Source organism: Lichtheimia ornata (genome assembly GCF_029851405.1).
Source record: "Lichtheimia ornata isolate CBS 291.66 chromosome Unknown scaffold00578, whole genome shotgun sequence".
NCBI classification, from domain to species: Eukaryota; Fungi; Mucoromycota; class Mucoromycetes; order Mucorales; family Lichtheimiaceae; genus Lichtheimia; species Lichtheimia ornata.
In genome coordinates, this window is record NW_026695864.1 from 1 (window position 1) to 653 (window position 653).

Genomic DNA, 653 nt, shown 5'->3' on the forward strand with positions numbered 1-653 from the left:
AACATGCATCAGGACGCCGTTGAGACTGCCAAAAAGTGCAAAGAATGCCAAATGTTCAATATCGCAAAGAAGGGTTATCATCCCCTAAGACCCATCCATGCATTCTTACCTGCAGACCATTGGGCAATTGACTTAGCTGGACCATTTCGTCCTACATTTGGTAACAACACGTACTTATTAGTCATGGTTGATATATGCACCAGATACTGTGTTTTGAGACCCATACCAAACAAGCAATCGGACACCATTGTAAAAGCACTGATACAAGTCTTCGGTGACTATGGTTTTCCTCGATACCTACAATCAGATAACGGTACAGAGTTTGTTAATACGCTTGTCAAAAAGTTATCGGATGCAACAGGATTTGATCATAGGTTGGTCACACCTTACCATCCTAGAGCAAACGGCGTCGCTGAACGCTGGGTGCAAACATCCGTACGTACGTTGAGGAAACTCATCAAAGGCGCTCTCAAAGATTGGGACCATTTCGTACCATGCGTGCAACTTGCCATCAATGCTAAAATCTCTGAAAGGCATGATTCAGCACCATTCTCATTGATGTTTGCTAGAAAGATGAATACCTTCGGTGATTATCGTGATGAAGAAAGCTTCAGACCGATGTCGGAAGAAGAGCTGCAAGAAAGACTTGATGC

General features: G+C 43.5%; 1 protein-coding gene across 1 annotated transcript; it reads left to right on the plus strand.

Moving 5' to 3' along the window:
• Positions 1-3: 3 nt before the first annotated feature.
• O0I10_013357 (uncharacterized protein) lies at positions 4-653 on the plus strand (the record flags this gene model as incomplete). Its single annotated transcript, XM_058493122.1, has 1 exon — positions 4-653. A coding segment is annotated over one exon (650 nt), but the record flags the coding sequence as incomplete, so codon positions are not given.